Consider the following 17,781-nt stretch of genomic DNA (forward strand, 5'->3'; position numbering starts at 1 on the left):
ATAACATCTCACCCTCAATTTTAGGTCACTTTAAAGCTGAATTTGAAAAAAAAATAACACTGAAGCTTAATACTGTGGCAGAGAATGCTTCATTTCTGTGGTTCTAATTAAATCCAGACCAGCTGAGCCTCTGCCAACCAGCACCTGCAAACGGCTGATGTAAAAACGAGTTTTATTGTCTCAATCTACTTCCCAGTGAATGTCTGTCCTCATTCCAGAGCTTATGAAACTGCTGGTAATTAAAACAGTTGGGTAAGAATTCGTTTTTACATCCCCCCTGGTGAGCATGGTGCAGTATAAACAATTCCATTAAATCAGTAAAACTACTCATATATTGTACAGGATATTAAAAAGTGTACGCTGGCAAAACCTTTCACTATCACAAGATGGAATTAAGGCAAAGAGCATAGAAAGAAAAACAGGGGAATAAAACAAAGTAGGAAATACACTGATGGCTTTGAAAACATATAATGATTTAGAACTACTAGTGTGGAATGTGAGTTTCTATAAATGTACTTGAACACCACAATAAACAATTCAGTTTTAAAAGTAAACACATATGAAATAATTCAAATTTTTAAATTAAAGTTAAATTTAAAAATAGTTAATAAATATTTCAAAATTTCAATTTTTAATTTAACATTAAATGCAATTTACACTATCAACAAAACCCTGTTATTAATACACTAGAAGTGAATGTGTGAAACTAGGGGGAAACCTAGTCAAAAGTAGGGGTTTATTTTTCAGGTTATTTTTCACCTCTTACAAGTATTTTCTCACCTTTTTTTCACCTTTTCCTGCCCCAGTGAAGCTGGTGAACTAGATGTATTTTGCTGGCTGAGGAATCTCTTCAACTCTTGCTTTAATATCAAATTGAAGTCACAGATTATTCTGCTGCATGGCAACAAATGTCCATTGTGGGTACAGTCAGCAGAATCTAAGCAGATGAGGGCAGAGCTCATCTCTTTTATTTGTTCATAAAAATAAGTGTATTTAAGCATGAAAAAAAAACTGAGCCTGTGGAACTGTAGGCATTAAGAAAAATGGACCCAACCTGCAGCAACCCATGTTCAGTTACTTTTTCTTCTTTTCACCTTCTACCATCCTTTTGGGTCAGGCAGGTACCATCCCCCTTGGCTTTCCTTCAGATCCACCCAAATTCTCCCTCATGAATTTCTAGAAATACATCCTATTGGCCACGGGAGAGCATTTCAATGCCTGACATTCAATTTCAACGTCAAACACTCAACATGAAACTTTCTATTTCAAGTTTCACTGACAAAGTTTTCATATTTAATTCAGTCACCTTCGTAATTTGCAGTGTAAAAGGCTCTTAAAGCTGAATACTGAGGTCTGGAACTCTCCATCGCCCTCACACCCTCAGAGCCACACCCTTCACCTTGGTTTGGTATTTCTGAGAGTTTTACCTATGTGTGATAACTTTGCTGATTTCTGCAAGGAATTGTGGACAATTCCACTGCTCCCAGGCTACTGGGAAATTTATAATCCTGTCTGATTCAGCAGCAGAGTGTTTTGAGTTGGTCAGGCTGATTTAGTTAACAATTATCATATATTATCATATTTATTACCCGGGGTCCATCTGGCTGCCTTCACAGCCGTCTCTAACGCCATCCCCTTCCTCTGACATTCTCCCACACACCGGCACCTTCCCGCTGCCCTCAGAGCTCATCCTGCTCCACTCAACCGCCTCTGCAAGCGCTGCCATCCCAAACAGCCCTTTCGGCACCACACTCTGCGCAGACCAGGACTCGGCAGCACTGACGGACGGTTCACCTGACTCCATCGCTGCTTTTTATGGGATATTATTCGGGCTCGGACACGACCCCGCAGCGTTTTCCGTCGCCTCACAGCAGCCTGGGCACTGAGGCGCTTCAGGGACCGCCCACAGCCCGTGAGGGGAAAAAGGCGCCAAACGCCCCTGAGGGGCCGCGCGCCGCCCGTGAGGGGGAAAAGGCGCTGCGCTTTAGCGCCTTTTCCCCCTCCCTGCTCGCCCCTTCTGCGCCGCAGATTCGCCACCGGCAGCCAGCATTCGGGGCACCGGGATTCCCGGCGCGGGGGAAGGGGACGAGTCGGGTGTTGATCACTGAGGGTCCCGGAGCCCCCGTGACACCCCGCGAGGCAGCGCCTCCGTGCCGCTAATGGCGGGCGGGGCCGCCCCTCGCGCGGCGCTCGGGTTGCATCCCGCAGATTCGCCACGGCCGCTGGAATCGTCGTTGTCCCGGAGGGTGCGGGAACGGCCCTTGCCCCTCGGTGGGGCGCGGGGTAGCCGAACAGACCCCGTCCATAGTGAACAGAGAGTCACCGGCGGGCCGGGACCGGCGTGGCGAAAGTGCGGAGCGGAGTGCGCAGGCGCCGTCGCCGCCGCCCCGGCCCGTGGGAACAAAGGGAGCGCGGCCGCGCCGAGCGGGTGAGTCCGGGGGGCCCGGCGGGGCTGACCGGGGGGCTCGGGACGGCCCCGGCCCCTCTCCGGCAGCGCTGCGGGGCTCGGGAGGGCCCTCGGGCCCGGGGAGGGAGCGGTGGGGCCGAGGGAACCTCCGGTGGCCGCCTTGGGCCCGCTCAGGCTCCGCTCGATCTCCCCGAACCAGCCCCGTGTGCGAGCCCGGAGCGCGTCTTTAGTGGGGGTTCTGAAGGAGATTGCAGCTGCCGTGGTGTGATTTGAAGAAAAACACCGAAAATCCACTTTGTTACAGCCCTGTGTGACGTGCTGCCGGTTTCGGTGCTAAAAGGTTAAGCCTTGCCTGTCAGACCGCAGCCATGGGGCTCGGTGGTTGTTTTATGTACCCTGAAAAAGGAAATACATCATTTGGTCATTTATGTATTAATATCAGATTTCTGAAACAATGCGTGTAAAATAATGGGATATGTTCTTTTTATTCCTCACAGGATAAAATATATTTGTTTAGACCCTTTCATATGAACGTGACCTAAACCTGTGTGCTCTTGCACAGCTATTTAAGGCCAGATTCCTTGGAAAATCCATGAATTTTTCAAAGAGATAACACCTTGGTTACTGAAATGCTTTTGTTTGTATTCCAGAATTGACAAACTTTGATAATCACTGGTATCAATTAACAGTCGAAGCTTCGAATATCTGATGGGGGAAAGGCACAACACTTACTAGCGTGATCTTCTTTTGTCTTGCAGAAGTACAAATATAATGTCAGGTGGCTGAAAATTTGACTATCAAAATGTCAAGTAAGTTTTTTTTAAAGATTTTTCTTTCTCTTTGATGTTTTACAGATCTGGTTCCACAGAATCTGTTTGTGAGATGATGCCATTATTCCTGGCATTAAAAGAAATTAGCAAGTGTAGTGACTAAACTCTTGGCCTTAAATCCTGCTGTGGCTGATTCCTGGCATATTGTTTTTGTAGGAAATCCACATATCACAGCTTATGAATCCTGTTGGACTGCATTTTTGCTTTCTCTCCATGTAATTGGTGTGCATATAAATGAATTTTATTTTCTTCAATCTTGTGCTTGAATAAAAGCCTGGGACAAGAGTAATGGGGAGATTTCAATTTTTCTTTCTTTCCTTTTTCTAGTGTTGCTTTTTGCTGTTCAGTGACAAAACACAAAGTTTTTCAGAGTAGAATTTTCTTGGTTTTGTAAAATCATTTAAAACTATTTGCCATAGCAGATGCCTTAAAAATTCATTCAGATTTTCGAGAAAAAAAAAAATGTGCTTACATTTCTGTCTTAACAGAAAGGCCATCTTATGCCCCACCTCCTACCCCAGCTCCTGCAACCGTAAGTATAGTGATTTTTCTCATTAACACAGAACCTTTAGTAACTTTCCAGAACAATAATTACAGAGTTGCATCACCTTCCTATATGGGAAACACAATATTAATGTCATATGAATTGTTAAAATTAATATAATTCTTTTGGGGGAAGTTTAGGAAAGAGAAGCTGAATAAACTTATTTTGCCTTTAAGGCTGGATCTTGCAGACCCTGAATTTTCTGTGAGCAGCCACTTGTCTCAAATGACTCCCAGTGGGTTGCAGCAGTACTGGAATAGTTAAAATCAACTGATATATTTGATTATAAAATGTCCTGCTCAGCCTGTGCCCAAATTACGGGCAGACAGTGAATTTTTCCACATCTCAGTTGTACTGAGCTGCTTTTTTTTGTTGTTGCATGTGAGTGGAATGCAGGATTATGAAACATCCTGTCATATTGGGTCAGAATAATCAAACTCTACTGATGCCAGTCTTGCATTCCTTGAAATCACTGGTATTTTGGAGTCGAGGGCTTGGGAAATATTTTACTTTCTAGTAAAGTGACGTGCCCTGACACTGAGGGAAGCATGAACAGGAGCTTTGAATCCTGCCCAGTGACATTCCTGGATGTACAAAGGTGCTGGGGGCAGGAACTGTTTGAAAGTAAATGCACATCTTTGGTCACATTTATGGATAGTTTGGGTTTTAAAACAAATCCTTTGTACAGAAGATTGAGCAAAGATGCTCTAGTGAATTTTTTTAACCAAAGTGAGTTGGAAAACTTACCCAGTAGTGTGTCCTTGATCTCTGCAGGATGGGAGTTAGAAGGAATGTGATCCTTCCAATTTTTTGTGCCATACTTTACAGGAAGAGGCTTGACAATTACATAATACATAAATACAAGTTATGTTTTTATAAGTTTACATAAATAAACTTGATTTTCATAGTTTGCTCAGAGTTTTCATTTTGCACACAGCAAACTAGATCTGTTAGAAGGAACATGATGGATCCTGACCCCTGGATTCCTGCATCGAGAGCTGTGCATACCCATGTGGTTCCTTTGGGATATAGCATGGATACAGATGTTTAATGGTTCATGTTGATGTGGTACAGTCCTTCAGAAGGATACATGAAGCACATGCCAGGACTGCAACCAGTGACATACATTTCCTGTTTTACAATTTTGTATTATCTTTTATACAGTCCTTCACGTGACTGTCTGTGCTCTGTTAATGCAAGTCACAAAGTAGCCAAATAACCTTGCTTGTTCTTCCACAGCCAGTTCCAGGTGCTGCAGTCAACAAAATCCCAGTAATTCTCAAAACTGCAGTACTGTACCTGAAATAAAAATCCTCCATGTGATGCAAGGTAGTTCCTGGTAACATTTAAATCCTGTCTTGCAGAAATAAAGAATTAAGCAGACGGAGATTACAATTGTCACCTGGTTTTATTGAAGAGGTGTAGTCTACATATTCAAAGCCTGTTGTTCTGGTAATACAAAAAACTGTACTAAAACAGTGCCTTATCAAGTAGTGAATGTGTATGTCATGAGCCCAGGCATACAGATGAGCACATCAGCTGCTGGGACTGAGTTACAAAGCTTGGCAATAAAACCTCTGTTGAAGACTGACTGTTAAAGGATAATTTTCCTCTGCACTTGTGTGTTTAGAAATAAACTCCTGCAGTGTGTCTGCATTGACTTGAAACCTTCCTAGTTACTTTAGTCAGCTCCTAAAACACTTCTGTTCAGTGTTTGTATGTGTCATACTTTGGTTCTTAAGAGTCCTGAACCTGCTTGTCAAATTTGTATAACTGTAATCTGGAACAAGTCCAGTCAGTGAATCCCTGAAAGACTTCTTGGAATGTTTATTAGGGCTGCTGGAGAGTGGGACACTGTGGGAATGACATTTAAGTGTCCAGAAACACTCCAGGCTCTTGTGAATCCTCATGGAATTGATCTTTTTTTCCAACAAAATCTGACTGGAAAAGAGGGGGGATAATCAAAAAAAGAAATTTATTTGAGGAGGGGAATACAGGTAACCTGATGAAACTTGAATGTCCATTGCTAAGTGAGAAGGGAATGAAAAGAAACAAGATTTTTTTTTTCTGCGTGACTGAGGTGAGAACAAATCAATCCACTTTCATGAATGAATGAAGATGTATTGATTAATTTCTGAATTATCTTGGATTTGGTGATCTGTTCAGACTAGTTTAAAGTTTTTAGTTTACAGGTCTTACTGCAGATGTAGAGTTCCTCAGCTCTGTCAGTCTACAGCCTGCCTCATAACAGAGAGATGTCTCTGGGAATTGTCTTCAGCCACTGGCAGTGGAGCACAAATGGTGCTTTGAGAGATTTCCTCCTCTGCTCTATTTGTTGGGAAGGCAGAATTCTGGGAAGAAAAGCAGGCAGGGATTTTCATTGGTGAAATAAATGTGGGTACTGGGGATTTCTGCCCCATCACTGGGTGCTGTGTTGCCCAAGTTTCACCCTTGGGAGACAAGAGTCTTCTGAATTCCTTGGTGGCTTATGTTGGAAAACTCTCATTAGCCATGACCTGAATTTACAGCGTACTTGTTTAAATGAGTTCCACAGTTAATAGAAATAAAATCACCAATTTTCAGACAAAAATTTGTAGTGACACATTTGCTTAAAAGTCCTGTTTCCTTACTAGGTTTATTCTGGAGTAAGTTGTGTGTGTTGGGAAGACACCAACTGCTACACCTCATTGCTTGTTTGAATTCTGGTTGCTTTTGCATGCCATATTGCAGTTCATTTTCATTTCTGTGTTCTCCTCGTTTGAGCTCATTTCTCATTCGTGTTTTTGTCTCATTTGTTTCCATCAGCAAATGCCCAGCACCCCAGGGTTTGTGGGATACAATCCATACAGCCATCTGGCCTACAACAACTACAGGCTGGGAGGGAACCCGGGCACCAACAGCCGGGTCACGGTAGGAGAATCAACTATTACATCCTCCAGCAAACACCAGGAGCTGACCAGAAATGGCTTTAGGGTTAGGTTCTTCGGAGTCTTGGCTGCTGCCACTTCTTTATAAAAAAAACCCAAAACCAACTTCTTATTCCTCACTTTCCTCCCCTTCCCCTTCACTCTGAAACCTTTTGCAGGAAAATGGGTTTTTACTCAACTGGTAATGGTATATGATGCAGACATCCAAAAAGACAGACTTTGGTCTTCAGTGACCACTGCATGCATAGGAAAAGCTTCTGTAGCTGGGTATGAATTTTTGGAGGGAGGGAACTGCTCTTTTTGCTGAGGTTCATTGGTACAAAAATAAGGAAGAACATTTTGCAAGCTGGAGATCGTTGATAGTCGTTGCATCATCCTGTTGAGCCATGCAAGAGGTACAGCCCTTTATTTTTCTTTCTAGTCTTAGTCTGGTAATTACTGCACAGTCCCAAGTTCAGTCATTATTTTTTCAACAAAAGTGTGATGTTGATAATAAAATAGCTTCAGCTCATATATGTGTCAGTGTGTGGGAAATGGATGTTAAATTCATTTTTCATGGAGTAAACAAAGTGAGATGGAGACAAGTGATGAGGGAGGTGACAGCTTCTTTCAAACATGAATCAAGTCCTAGCATTGTATGCAGTTAGGAAACAAAAATAGACAGTGGAAATATAACACTGTTAACACAACAGAAACAGAGTAAATCCCTGATACTTTCTTAAATATCTTACAACTTTAAGGTTTCTCCATGTAGAACTTTGTACCTCAAAACTTCTGATCAGTTTGGAAGGTGATACAAAGATTTCTCAAGGACCAAGTACATGGTGCTTTTTGAAAGTGTAGTCTTTTTTATGCCTCTCATATAAACCTTCTTTCAAATGAAGTTCATCCAATTTGTTAAAGCATTTACAGAAAGGATCTTCCCCTACAAGCTGGAATTGACTGTTCAAATGGATACTTTCTTTATCCAAGACTAAGTCAGGTTTTGTCTGAGAACTTCCATTGTTTCTGTATGTCACAAGCATACACAGCCTGCTCTGCCATGCATATCCAGTATATGGATGGTGTCTTTAAATCCCTCTTAATTTAAAAGCATTAAACAGTTTCCGTTAATGTTTTTCCAACCCATCTGTATGTGTATCTATGTATACATTTTGGTAATGCATATACCTCATGCACATTATTTATACACAGTTCTGTATGCATTGTTCATAGAGCTCCATAAATTCAGCAAACAAACAAAAAAAAAAAAAAAAAGAAACTATCAGGAGGAAAACAGTATTGAACTGAGCCTTCTGGGCTACACCCAAGTATTGATCTACAGGCCACAGCCCTGAAAGATCTTGAACCTGCTTTATATTTTCATGTAAATACTCCCACTTAATAAAACTCCTGGCATGTGGAAGTGCTGGAAGAGTGGAGGGTTTCAGACCCTGCAGTTGACAGGAGCTGTGATGTTGCACTGCTTTAGGAGCAAGCCCTGTCAGATGTTCTGTGGCTTGAAGGGATGCAAGGAGACCCAGCAGCATTAAAGCTCAGCAGCCTTTTGTGTGGTGCCAGCTTTGTGTCTGGCAGAATAAGCCAAAGGAAGACAGAGCACAGGAGCATGTTCCAGGCTAATTGGGACAATTCATTAGAGCTTGGCTACAAGTAGAGCACATATTTACCTTTTAGCTGCATAGAATTGTTTTCTTTTCATAAAGAGTCAGTTAATTGGCTCCAAATTACCACTGACAAATTTTACAGAAAAATAATTACTAAAATTATTTGATAGTGTCTCTAATTTAATGTTTTTAACCTTTCTTCATATCTTTTTAAACCTGTACAATAGCAACATTAAATTTGTCAAAACAGATAAAATAAATTAGTCATCAGAAGTGAGAAAAAACAACCTGCTGGGATTAGTGTTTCCTTGTCAGTTCCTAAGCTATGTAGTTCAGTTTTAAGGACATGGAGCCCTTTTGAGGATTTATCTAGTTACTGCTCTGTAAACTTACAGAGGAAAGGACAAACTTACATTGGAAATTATTCCTCTGAGGACCAACTCTAGCTAGTCCTTGTTCACTTACAACCTGGGTAATTTTTCTGGTGATGTTTGCTTCTCTTGGTGGGGGTGTGTGAATGCACAAGTGTTTTCCAAAACGAGTGCGTGTAGAAACTGCTCAGCGATCCCATTAACGAATGGATTTATCCGGTTCTTTTATAGGCTTCCTCTGGTATTACCATCCCAAAGCCCCCCAAACCCCCAGACAAGCCCCTGATGCCCTACATGAGGTACAGCCGGAAGGTGGGTATTACAATGTCCATCAGTAATAAAGTCAGTGTTCGTTTGTGCTAACAATTAATTGCTATGATCTTAGTTTCAGCTTCTAAACGTTGACTCCTAACAGCCTGCGCTCTCTTAAGGGGATGTAAAGTACAGAGTCTGCCCTGCAGAACAAAGGCAGCAGTAGTCTGGTCACACAGTTGCCAATTTCTGGGGGGAAAATTGCTAAAATGCTAATTCCTACCACTGTCTGCTGACAAGGATCCACCCCGCCACATTCAGAAGTTCCTGTGACTTACTGACAGAACTTTTTTATATAAAGGAAGTATTCCTTGCGTTTTCTGGGCTTGGTGCAGTGCTGTAGCTGGACTGAAGAGTAGCAATGAGTGGACTTTGCATGTTCTCCTTCACCACCCTAGCCCGTGGCAACGTTTGCTTCGCTATTCTGTGAACTGTTTGACAGAAAGTAGGAGAGAGACTCTTGTGGAGTCTGGAATCTGATGGGGCATGGGGAGGGCATGGCAGCCTGGCTGAAGCAGGTGAGCCAGAAGGAATTTCTTCCACTTCTGGTAAAGTATCTTTACCAGCATGTCTGTCTTAGGCCAAAAAACATCAACACACACACAAAAAAAAAAAAAAAAAGTCAAGTGGTGCAGCAAGAAATTACACTGGCAGCTCTCCTTTTTTTTCCCTATAAAGTTAGGAACCTTTTTGGTGGAGTCAGAACTTGTTGGAACTCAGATTGATCAGCAAGACTGAAATATTGTGAAATGTTACATTCTGATCTGAAAAGCTCAGTCTCTTTGTCATAATCTACTGCTGGATGTGTTTACTCAGTAGCATTTTTTTCCCCGAGATGCAGCGATGTTCATTTAAGAAGAGAATTGAGAGGGTTAAAGGCAATATTCCCATGAGACCAAAGCCACTCAGCAATTGCCTGGTTCAGTAGCTGGCTTCCTACTGACTTCCTGCCCCAGAAAATAATCCAGATAGCTTAGCCAGACTCATTCCTAACTTTATCCTGTTTTTCATGGTGATTCCAGAAAGAACACTGAGATGACAATATAAAATGTTTAATTTGGAAGTATTTAGATATCATTAGTAAAGCTCCAGCTGTTTCTGTTAAGGTCTGGGACCAAGTGAAGGCGTCCAATCCTGATTTGAAGTTATGGGAAATTGGCAAGATTATTGGAGGAATGTGGCGAGATCTCACTGATGAAGAGAAGCAAGAGTATTTGAATGAATATGAAGCTGAAAAGGTAAATGGAAGAAATCTGGGATGTTTATTACAGCTGATTCTTCTAGGAACTGGTCTGAGAAGAAAAATTCATCTTCCCCATGCAGGGGTGTTTGAGGCATTCACGAGAGCCCTGTATGTAACTTAAATGGAAGTTTGTCCTGACACGTCTCTTAGATTTTTTTAAATAACTGTGCATCAACTGTGACTGGTCAGTTTTTAGACCTAATTCAAAATGAAGTATTTATAATTGAGTGTCGATTTTAACTGTGTAATGAATGGATTTGATTGTACAACATCAGTATTGAAAAGATTGTCTCAACACCAAAATCCTCTTTCAAAACTGGTGCTCTGCAACTACTGCTGTTGTCATGAACATGTTCCTAAGAGACTTCCAGTCACGTGGGGTTTGGTTTTCCTGGTGGAACTCCACGCTGTGGCATTAATGTTTTGTTTCTTAATAGAAAATGCTACCACTTGTAGGGTTTTCTTGTGCTTTTGTTTTGGTTTTATTGATCTTAATGACAAGAGATGACAGCTGCCTCGTGTCTAGGCTGGTAAGTGTTGAGCACCTGTACAAGACTGTTGTTGTGATTCTCAGGTACAAAGGGAGAATTGTCCAGCTGATGTGTTGTGCTTACACCTGGCAGGCACCTGAGGCTCTGGCTACCTGGTCAAATCTCAGCTGGTTTTATTCCAAGGCAATAGAGAAGTACTGCAAAACTCAGTGCTCTTAGCTGAGAAAAAAAATAATCCAGGAATTCTATTTTTACCTTGGTAATGATGTTTAGATTGTAAGCTCCTTGGGGCAGGGGCCAGCTGGTTTCTGTTGTGCCAAGGCAGAAGGATCCTGGTCCTGATCATTTACAAGCGTTTTAGGTACCTTTATCAATATCATAGATTATATCCAATTTTTGATCAGAAGTATCTCAAATCACTGTACAAAATCTTAAAAATGAGATTAAAGAAAGCAATTCAAAGAGAAAAGGTATTTCAAAGAAAGTGAAAATAGTGCTGCTGTCCTGCTGCCAGGAGGAGACAGGAGTCTGGCTGCAGCTTTCTGTGCCATCCCAGAGCAGGGATGGGTCAAAGAATGAACAAATCTTAAATGATTTTGGAAAGTGGTTCATGACATACTGGCATAAGGAAAGAGAAGAAATCAGAATCACAGATTTAGTTAGAACTCCAGAGAATTACTAAGAATATTTTGTGAATATTTCATCTTACCAGAACTTGATCTTAAATGTTCTGAGGTGTGTGAATTTGAAATCTCAGAAAACAAAGCTATCATAATACTAAAAGGACCTAAGAACCAGCTGTGTTTTTAAAACACAAATGACTATAGAAGTTCCAATTTGTAAAAAAGAAAGACTGAGAGAATCTGATCATTTGTATCTCAGCCAGACGATGCAGATTCAGCTTTGTCTGTGTAACGGCGCTGTGCGTTACACAGAGCGCAGTTGTGGCCGGGTGGGAATCACCCAGTGGTGCAATCAAACCGTGTTGGTCACCTTGCAGATCGAGTACAACGAGTCCATGAAGGCCTACCACAACTCCCCTGCCTACCTGGCCTACATCAACGCCAAGAGCCGCGCCGAGGCGGCGCTGGAAGAGGAGAGCCGGCAGCGGCAGTCGCGCATGGAGAAGGGGGAGCCCTACATGAGCATCCAGCCCGCGGAGGATCCCGATGGTAAGGAGCTGCTGTGCACTCCCAGTGGGACACCCATGGCATGGAGATACAGAAAACCACCTGTGTTCACTTTCTGCAGCGCTTCATGTGGCTTCGTTTCTGCTTTGGTGCTTTCATGCCAATTTTCATTACCACGTTCTATTCCGTACAGCTGACTTGGTTCCCAAAAGTAAGGTGGCACCCGTGGCAAAAGTTATTCCAACCCTTCTTAATTAAGTGTGAAGTAATGCTCAATAGTTCAAACCAGATCAGTCTGCTTACTGCTCCATAATGGCTTTAGCACATGCTTTAGAAAAGGCTTAGATGCCTGATTTAATCCGGCTTGGATGGAATGTTGTGCTTTATTACCAGAAGCACATAAATCTGACTGGCAGAGTTCTGGTGTGATTAAGAGCACCTGAACTTTGAATGTGTTCAACAACTGTCATTTGAGATTGTTTGGTGAGTGAGGTGCCCTTGCTGCTGACAAGTTGATGAGAAAATTCTGAAAGTTTATTTGACTGCAAGGAAATGCACCCCACCCAGTGGGAAAAGTCAGCCTCACACACCTCATGGCTGCATTTAAATGCATCACCAAATACTTGTTGAAACCTGAGGGTGAAAAATGTGCTCAGTTACACCCTTTTTTTTCCTTCCCCCTTGTGAAAGCACACCCCTGAGATAAATCTCATAGCAAACAGCACTTTCCCCCGTGTGAGGTAATTGCAACATTTATGTAAATACGTTTCATGCTGGAATAACTGGAACCTGGGGACTTGAGATTCTGTTCTGTGCCACCAGTGCAAAGTAGACTTGGGCAGAATCAGCCATTACCTCTTTTTTTGCTTTGTTTAATCAGATACCTAAGTGAGGTACAATATACACTTGGAATAAACTTTCATTTAACTAGTTCTCTTCTTTGGTAATATCTCCTGGCATGGTCTTCAACTTCTTAAGATTTCTGTGAATAGCTGGGATAGTCATCTCCAGTAGAAATACTTAATGTAAAGCAAAATTCGACCTCTGGACTTTTCTATGTGGCATTGTTCTGGGAGATAATTCATACTTGTTGTTTAACTGGTTTCTCTTTAGAGAGATGCACTTACTAATAAATAATCAAATTCTTTTAATACATGACTGAAGTTTCAGTGATGAGTAAATGTGTCTCACTGCTTCATGCTTTCAGTCCTCAGTATTTTAAAAAATAAGTAGTTTTGATCTGTGCTACAAAGGTTATTTATAGAGGAGTCACTATCCTGGTGGCATTTTGTTCTGGAAACATGATTAATCAGGAATGGTCTTTTATTTGGTGTATTAATAGTCCCTCTTACTGTGGAAGTGTGGAAAGCAGCAGAGTGAATAACTAGGTCAGTCCCAATTTCAGCTGTGGGAAATGCATGTGAAATCAGCTGTTAGAGCTGTGCCAGGTGAATGCTGCCCTGGCCACACTTTGTCTCGTTTTGAAATTCCCTGATGCTCTGTGTGTGTTACTGTGAACTTTGTGACATGACAACTGCTGCTGTTAGGGCTCATATTTTAGTTTTTGTGAGTGGGTATAGAGTGGATAATGTGGGTACATTGGGCTCAGCTCTCACTCTGTGGGATCAAAGCAGTTTCCCCTCCAACTCCTGTTGCAGATTACGACGATGGGTTCTCCATGAAGCACACGGCCACAGCTCGGTTCCAGAGGAACCACCGGCTCATCAGCGAGATCCTGAGCGAGAGCGTGGTGCCCGACGTCCGCTCCGTGGTCACCACAGCCAGAATGCAAGTCCTGAAACGCCAGGTTCAGTCCCTGATGGTTCATCAGGTAAAAAGAAAGGATGTAGATGCAGCTAAAAGGTGGTGGGGTTGGGCTGGACTCCAGTTCTTTGGATCATTCAATCACCTACATGACTGTTCTTGCTGGCTGTCAATGTTCTGTGTGCTCCAGGAGCTAATCCCTGGGATTTCTTGGGTGCTACAGAACTTGAGACTTCGCCTTCTGTGCTGTTTTGTTCTTTGTGTTTTGTCCTAAGAGTTAGTTCCATAGTTCTTCATTATTACACACAACCCCCTGTATGCAGTTTTTAAAGTCTGCTGATTAATTAGTACTGGTAGTGTTGTGATTTCGGGTACCTGACGACTCATCTTGTTTGTAATGATTCTTTTTTTGAAGTAAATTGTCCCTATTCTAAGGTTTTTCACTGGAAGTTAAATTTATACAAAATATATGGTGCAGTCACACCTGCATGTTTAACCCAGCATTGGGCACATGCCTGTGTTTTCCAAACACTCATGTTACCAAAAGAACCCTTTCAGCATGGTCAGTGTATGTAGGGGTGAAGCAAAACCAGAATTAGGTAGAGATTTGTTGGGGTTTTTTAAATTACAGAAGATTTAGAGGATGGAGGGGGTGGTTGTCCATCTTTCCTGTGAATTGTGGTCTTTCTGTGTTAGAGACTGCAATTGATGTGTGGTGTGTCTGTACCTGTGAGCTGTGTATATACAGACCTGTGGGATATGTATACACAGACCTGGGGGGAGCAGAATAGGAAAGAAAATGTGCAGATTTGATGCTGGAAGCTTCACCTCAGGTGCACAATGTTTCATTTACAGTATGCTTGAACTGCTGCACAGACCCATGTACTGTTCCCACTTTTCACTATGAACTTCTGAGCTAATGGGTATCAGAGGCAGGCAGAAGGATGTTTACATGTTAGACCAGTATTTAAAAATAAACCCATATGAAAATTTGTATGCTTAGCTGTACCTCTGCCCAGTTTTTAGGTGACTGCACAATGAGGTTCTTGCTTTTGTTTCACTTCCAGCGTAAGCTCGAAGCTGAGCTGCTGCAAATTGAGGAGCGTCACCAGGAAAAGAAGAGGAAGTTTTTGGAAAGCACAGACTCTTTCAACAACGAGCTTAAAAGGGTACAGCTCATTTTTCTCACTTACTCTGAGGAAGCTGCTGGTTCCACAATGGTACAAGTGCTTCAGTTCTCTGTTCAGTTCTGAGCAATTGCCCAGCTGCTGGGGCAGTGCCCTGGCATGGGTGGTAAAAAGCACAGGATGATTTCCTGCTCCTTCAGTGACCTTTAGGGCCAGTACAGTTTAGAAGTGCCTTCAGGCTGGGCTGGGTGAATTCACTCAGAGCAGCTGGAGGAAGGTGGCCTGAAGCCACTGTGGAGGGCACACTGCTCTCCTTGGCTGCACTCAAATAACAAGTTTTAGGTTGTTTATTTATTCCCTCTCCCCTGTTTTTTCTTAATATGCCTGTATCTCCCTTCCTAGTTACTTCCAGTATAAACTTTGTAAAATCAAAAGTTCTGTGCAGTGTGTAGAAATAATGAAGTCATCATTGGGGTTTACTGATTATTTATTTTTCAGTGTAACTGCAGTAGTAAAAGAGCTAAAGTTTTCCTTTGTTTTGCTTTGTTTTTAATTACTAGTTATGCAGTTTGAAGGTGGAAGTGGATATGGAAAAAATTGCAGCTGAAATTGCTCAAGCTGAGGAACAGGCTCGCAAGAGACAGGAGGAAAGGGAAAAGGAAGCAGCTGAGCAAGCTGAGCGCAGTCAGAACAGCCTGGCAGCTGAGGAGGAGCAGGCAGCCAGCAAGGGGGAGGAGAAGAAAGAAGAGGAGAGCACTCCAATGGAGACAGGTAACTGCATCTGAACATCTGCAGAGTCCTCCAAGGATCAGCATTAAAGGGTCTCTGAGGAGAGCTGTTCACTACATCTTGGTGAACACAGGCATTTGCTTGCTTCTCATTAAATTACTTGTTTTTAAAAGAGAAGATAAGATCCCACAGAGCCCCATGTCATGCTTTATGTGTGATGTACCCAGGGGAAAAAATAATAAACCTGAAGTTAGACTGCTTAACTGGGAGTAGCTGAGAGTGTTTCCTTTTCCCAGTGTCAGTGTCCAGCCAGAATGATGCAACAGCAGTGCTTCCTATGCAGCTCTCAGGCAAATTTTCCAGCTGCTTTATGCTCTGGACAGTGGCAATAAGAAATGCTGCTGGATTCAGGAGTCCCAGTGACTAGTGCATCAGTGAGTCCCTGCTGCAACAGCAGGAGCATAAGGAAAGAGGAGCCAAGGAGTTTGAATTCCAGTGCTTCTGCTTTAACAAGGAGCATGGCTCTCTTATGGCTGGAATTCTGAGGTCAGGCAGCTGTGGCTGACATCAGGATGTGTGGCAGGACCATATATGTCCTCAGCACTGAAAGATCCCTGAGTTGTGCCTGTCCCTGCATGTTCTAGGTGACTGCTATGGAATACTCGGATTTGTTACAGCTTCTGTTTCTTCCTAAATCCTAATTGCACAATCTAAATAAATATTGACATGTAAATGACACTTAGAAATACATTTTTTCCAGAAGAGCCTCACCCAGAAGAGAGCACAGACAACCAGCAGAACGGTGAAGAAGGAACCTCCACCCCAGAGGACAAGGAGAGCGGGCAGGAAGGGGTGGACAGCACAGCTGAGGAGGGAACCAGCGACAGCAACACCGGCTCGGAGAGCAACAGCGCCACCGTGGAGGAGCCGCCCGCAGACCCCATCGCCGAGGAGGGCGAGAAGAAAGAATAATCACTGACTCAGTTCCTGTGTCTCTGTAATGAAGTACTGTTTGATTTCAGAGCGTGCTCTGCGGCTGTTGTACCTTCCCTGCCTCTGTCACTTGTCTCCAAGGATGCCAGGGCTTAGTGACACGCCAGGTTATCAGCATAGCAAGGTGAAGGGGCCTGGAGAGGTACAGGGTGTCCTGCAGCAGGCAGAAAAGGAACCTCATGTGTCTAAACACAGCTGTTACAGTGTGGAGAGGTCCTTGTATCATTTGTATTTCTTCCCTAGAAAGAGTAGAAACCACTGGTTTTGGTTTCTGTGAGAAATCAGGCCTTTTCCCTTTCTTCTGGTGCCATGGACACACTGGCACTTTTCCCCAAAGGCCCTTCCTGCCCCTTTGTGGCACAGGTGTCTCCCCTGTGCTGCAATCCTGGCCTGACTGCATGAGGGACCTGCTCCTGGCAGGGGCACTGGCTTTCTGGAGAGGCTGGACTGTAACTGAAACATTCAGATCTCTTCTTACTATGGAGCAAAGACTTTATGTCTCCCCAGGGTGTCTCCTGGAGCCTCTCCTTACCTAACAACTCCAAAAGTCCCCTGTGTCCCACAGCTACTGCTCTGCCTATCAACAAGGGCAATTTCTGCTGCAGCCTCCCCAGTCCATGCTCTTAAAGAAAGCTCTCAATCCTCAGGAACAGCTCCAGAGTGAGTCTGAAAGTCTGGGGTTTTGGGGGTTTTTGGTGTAACTTGTTTTTCTAGAGTATCTGCTCTGCTGTGGTGGAAACTTGCTCACGGTCTGTGTGTGGCATGTCAGGAGATCCAGTTCCAAAGGGCTCAGTGTAGTCTTGCAGGAAATGACACATCATGAGGGATTTTTCTTCTGTGGTGCAGGATTCTTTTCAACAAGCCTTTGCTTTTCTTTCCCAGTTAACTCCTTTATTTGCTACCAAGAGACCCTGGTGTGGCCTCAGCCAGAGACCTGGCACAGAACAGAGCAGGAGAGCGTTTAGACACGCACATGTTCTCTGAGCAGACAGTCACTGATATGGCACAAATGGTAAAAAATAGTAGTTTTGCTTGTCATGAGCTTTCAGAACCTCTGGAGACTCTACAAATGTACTGAAAAGGCTGTAATTTGCCCTGTATAAGCAAAACCCCACAGATAAATACACTGAATTGTGGCAGCAGCCATGGGCCACTTCTTGACTTAACAACTGAGGGAACACATAATCTTTCAATGAACTGATGTGTATTTGCAGAGCAGTGGGTCTATCAGATGGTGTTTTTTAAATCTTTTTTTTTTAATGGTCTTAAAAGAATAAAATCCAACATGTTTGGTTTTTTTTTAAACTCA

The 17,781-nt window shown here is 43.0% G+C and overlaps 1 protein-coding gene across 6 annotated transcripts; it reads left to right on the plus strand.

Annotated features, from left to right (window-relative positions):
• Nucleotides 1-1,984: 1,984 nt before the first annotated feature.
• SMARCE1 (SWI/SNF related, matrix associated, actin dependent regulator of chromatin, subfamily e, member 1) lies at nt 1,985-17,781 on the plus strand. Of its 6 annotated transcripts, none has more exons than XM_064733603.1 (11): nt 1,985-2,428; nt 3,166-3,216; nt 3,726-3,769; nt 6,587-6,691; nt 8,915-8,995; nt 10,102-10,233; nt 11,730-11,901; nt 13,518-13,690; nt 14,691-14,792; nt 15,311-15,521; nt 16,243-17,781. In XM_064733603.1, the coding sequence occupies exons 2-11, from the start codon at nt 3,210-3,212 to the stop codon at nt 16,449-16,451; spliced, it is 1,236 nt and encodes a 411-aa protein (XP_064589673.1). In that variant the 5' UTR covers nt 1,985-2,428; nt 3,166-3,209; the 3' UTR covers nt 16,452-17,781. The 6 variants fall into 6 exon arrangements, with proteins under 6 accessions (XP_064589673.1, XP_064589676.1, XP_064589677.1 ...); XM_064733601.1 differs by having other exon boundaries at nt 1,999-2,428; nt 16,240-17,781; XM_064733602.1 differs by lacking the exon at nt 1,985-2,428 and adding an exon at nt 2,448-2,747 and having other exon boundaries at nt 16,240-17,781.

The sequence above is a fragment of the Zonotrichia leucophrys genome, chromosome 27 (genome assembly GCF_028769735.1).
Source record: "Zonotrichia leucophrys gambelii isolate GWCS_2022_RI chromosome 27, RI_Zleu_2.0, whole genome shotgun sequence".
NCBI classification, from domain to species: Eukaryota; Metazoa; Chordata; class Aves; order Passeriformes; family Passerellidae; genus Zonotrichia; species Zonotrichia leucophrys.